The sequence below is a fragment of the Meleagris gallopavo genome, chromosome Z (assembly GCF_000146605.3).
Source record: "Meleagris gallopavo isolate NT-WF06-2002-E0010 breed Aviagen turkey brand Nicholas breeding stock chromosome Z, Turkey_5.1, whole genome shotgun sequence".
Taxonomy (NCBI): domain Eukaryota; kingdom Metazoa; phylum Chordata; class Aves; order Galliformes; family Phasianidae; genus Meleagris; species Meleagris gallopavo.
In genome coordinates this window covers 32,301,318-32,304,603 of record NC_015041.2, presented here as the reverse complement: position 1 = coordinate 32,304,603, position 3,286 = coordinate 32,301,318, and the positions used below count along the sequence as shown (strand labels likewise).

The 3,286-nt window shown below is 42.5% G+C and overlaps 1 protein-coding gene across 1 annotated transcript in view; it reads left to right on the top strand.

Annotated features, from left to right (window-relative positions):
- The first annotated feature begins 2,994 nt into the window (after nt 1-2,994).
- The window catches only part of TRPM3 (transient receptor potential cation channel subfamily M member 3), a 236,995-nt gene continuing 236,703 nt past the window's right edge, over nt 2,995-3,286 (top strand). Inside the window, exon 1 of the mRNA XM_010725728.3 lies at nt 2,995-3,222. Within this exon, the coding sequence (XP_010724030.3) occupies nt 2,995-3,222 (228 nt within the window). The remainder of the gene's footprint in view (nt 3,223-3,286) is intronic.

Below are 3,286 nucleotides of genomic sequence, written 5' to 3'. Positions count from 1 at the left end.
TCTAAATGTAGGTTTATTATCATCTTAGATGGCAGGAAACCACCAAGAGGTGCTTTTAAAAATGCTCATCATTAACAATAGCTTTAAGAAGAGTAGAAAACTCTGTATGCAGGCAGCAATTGAATTTGTCTTCTGTTTACTATGACTTTCTGTGTTACCAAAGGTGCTTCTTTGCAAAACACAAAGAACAGAATGTGAATACTGAAGTCTCAGTGAGTATACTTCAAGGAAGAAGCATTTTAATCTCAAAGTAGCAGCTCTGTCTTTTATCTGTAACGGAGTAGGAACTCATAATCCTAGTGGGCTTGCTGCAACTTTCAGTCTCCTAATGGACTGCAGAAGAGCTGAGTTGAGCACTTGCTTTTCCAACAGAATAGAACAAGAGCTTAAAACACTGACTTTTTCATTAAAATGATAAAAAAAAGCCCCACACAGCAAATGGTAAACATCTCCTCAGTATGTACCTAGGCTTTTTAACCACTTGTTGTGAACACCTAAAATAAGCTGTTGAGAATGGACTTCTTTTCTTCCATACCAGTTTTCTTCCAAATGTTTGCTGAAAATTGGTATTGGCTGCTGCATAGACAAATAAATCTTGCTTGGCTTTTTTCAAATTTACATGCAAGAAAACCTCAAACTCACTGCAGTACTCCTTGTAGGTAAGAGACGCATATTAAGTTAGAATGATTTTAAATTAGTGTCAATTAGGAATTAAATGATCTATCCAAAATCACGCAGGGACTGTGAGTTAGAAGTGGAGCTCCCACACCATGGTAGTGTCCTGTCTGTCAGAGCTTCCTAGCTGTCACTGAGAGACATTAGCATTCTAACACTCGTTTTCTGCAAATACAGATGACTAGGCAAGGCACACGGCCATGGCTGATGTGTATTAAGCACTGCATCACATAACAGCTCTTGTCCCAAAGGTACTCTTTGCATAAGAAGGCAATGACAGAGCTCTATCTCAAAGACAGGATGCTCTGTGGAAGCTAAGATACATTGAGTTCACTATTTTTAGTTTATTAAAGCTATCTGTTATGTTTTATTATTGTCCTCAATTCTCTAGTCTCCTCTGAGATTTGTTACTCTACTCTTTGGAAAGAAGAGCAGCACACTATGATTTCTCCACCTCCTTTGTCTCTGGCATGCAAGACTAACATTTTGGTTTGTGGTAGATGTCTAATGCAGAGCAGTTGGTCAAGGTAATACTGAGTCTGGTGTCCTTATCAAGAAACTCTTTACTGATCTTCAAGGGTAAAAGGAAATTTATCAGTGTGGCTAGAGAGTGAAGAGAGGGAGGCAGAGGGAAGAAGGCATAGTCTGGGGAGTACTTGTTTCCAATTTGTCTGAATCCTTCTCTTTCTTTTCATTATGAACCCCTGAAGCTTAATCTTTGAAAATTATTACAATTAAAATAAAGTTGTCATGCTGCATACATTTTAAGGCACATGCTACTTAAAGTCACAAATATTTTTTTCTGCCTACTTAATTTTTCCACCTTGGTGACTTAGAAGAATAGTTACAGAAAATCATGTACCTTGTCATGTTTCATTTTTTTTTACAAAGTTCTTTCCTTCTTTTATAAAAGAAATACATCTAGAGAGCTCAAGTAAGAAGAAATGTAAACTAGCTGCCCAGTCATAACCAGAAGCTCATCTACACTGACACTGACTTTATCAGATGGTGCTCTATCCATTCTGTTCCACAGATATTCCAAGATTCAAAGTTTGTAGTTTTATGATGTATGTTGGGTGGAATGGGTGGGTGATCTCTGCTACATAGTCAGTCTTGCTCCATGTTCTGGACCATTCTCTTCTGGGCCAAAGACACTGGGGTCAAATAACAGCCTTCAAAGAGTTCCTGAGAGGGTATGGTGCTGTGGGGCTGGCTGGGATGCATGTATTGAAAAGCAGCATATAGGTACTGCACATCCAATTTAGTGCAATTCAGCTCCTTCTACACAGACCCCGATATACTTGGGTTTGGAGAGCATTAATCTGTGTGCAAAGGCAAGACTTCATCTAGAGGGATTCACTAAGTTGTAAGCGTCAATCCTTACCTTTCTCTTTTCATACAACTGCTGTGTTTTTAGGATCCTCCATTTACCCTGGAGGACCTGATGGCACTGGCAGCTGAGTTTACCTGTTCTCTCCTGAGTTGTTTGTCCATAATCAAACCTTAAAAATTGAACCAAGAGTATTGCTTCATGTTAGACAGTTTGATTAATGAGAATATATCATAAATGGAGAAGTAATATGTGCACAACGGGGAATAAAAACTGCAGATCAGTGAAATCTAGCCAAGTACATTTTCTAGCCATGTTTTATATCCTGAGATATGAGAGATTTAAAACTCTCCTGAGAAGTGGTAGTTTTTTCTTCTTAGTAAAAATTGGTTGCTACAGGCAAAATAAAGTATTGGCAATGCTTTGCAGGACATTTCTTTTTGTACTTAACTCTTCCTTCAGGAAAGAAAAAAAAAATGTAGGAAAGTGTATTTCTCCTTTAGGTAGAAAGCCGGCATTAAGAATTCTTCTTTATCTGGGAAAGCCAGGTACCACCCACATGGAAGTGTGCTTTACCACATTTCAATAACCTCGTATAACCTCGTATGTTCACATGTCTCCAAAAAGAATTGTTCTCCGTGTAAATTCAGTTACAACGCTGACCTGAACTTTTTTCACCAGGATGTTCATGCCAACACTCAGACTGTAGCGTAGCTTCTAAATGCTGCCATTCGCCGCTAGTGCACCCATTCTGAGCGCGATCGATGAAACTACGCTTCCTAGGTGCATTGTATCAGTAAATCAAGAGTGAATTAATTTTTTTCCCCTCTCAGTCTTAGCTGCCTGAGTGCTGGCCCCTCCCCTCATGTCGGTTTCCCACTCCAGGCAATGCTTTGGGGAAGAAAGTACAAGCACCCCTCCGCCCGCTGTATTTAAATTCCCTCCTTTCTGCTCAGCTTTCCGCTCAGGGAAGCGGAGCGGCGAGGCGGATGGCTCCGCTCGCCTGGGAGCGGCTAACCTGGCTGCTCTTACAGGAGGGCAGGAGGAGGAGAGCAGGAGCAACCGCTCTCCCCGCAGCCTCTTTTTTTATGCGGGCTGCCCCTTTCCGCTCAGCCAGCGCAGCCTGCCCCGAGCGGCGGGCCGATCGCCTCCATCCAGCCGCATTTGGTATGCATGAGCACTGCCGTTCCCACGCAGGAGCCCGCTGTCTTAAGGAGGCTCGGTGGCGGCGCGGAGCCGCCCGCCCAGCCCCTGCCCGCGCCCAGCGCGCCCTGCCCTGCC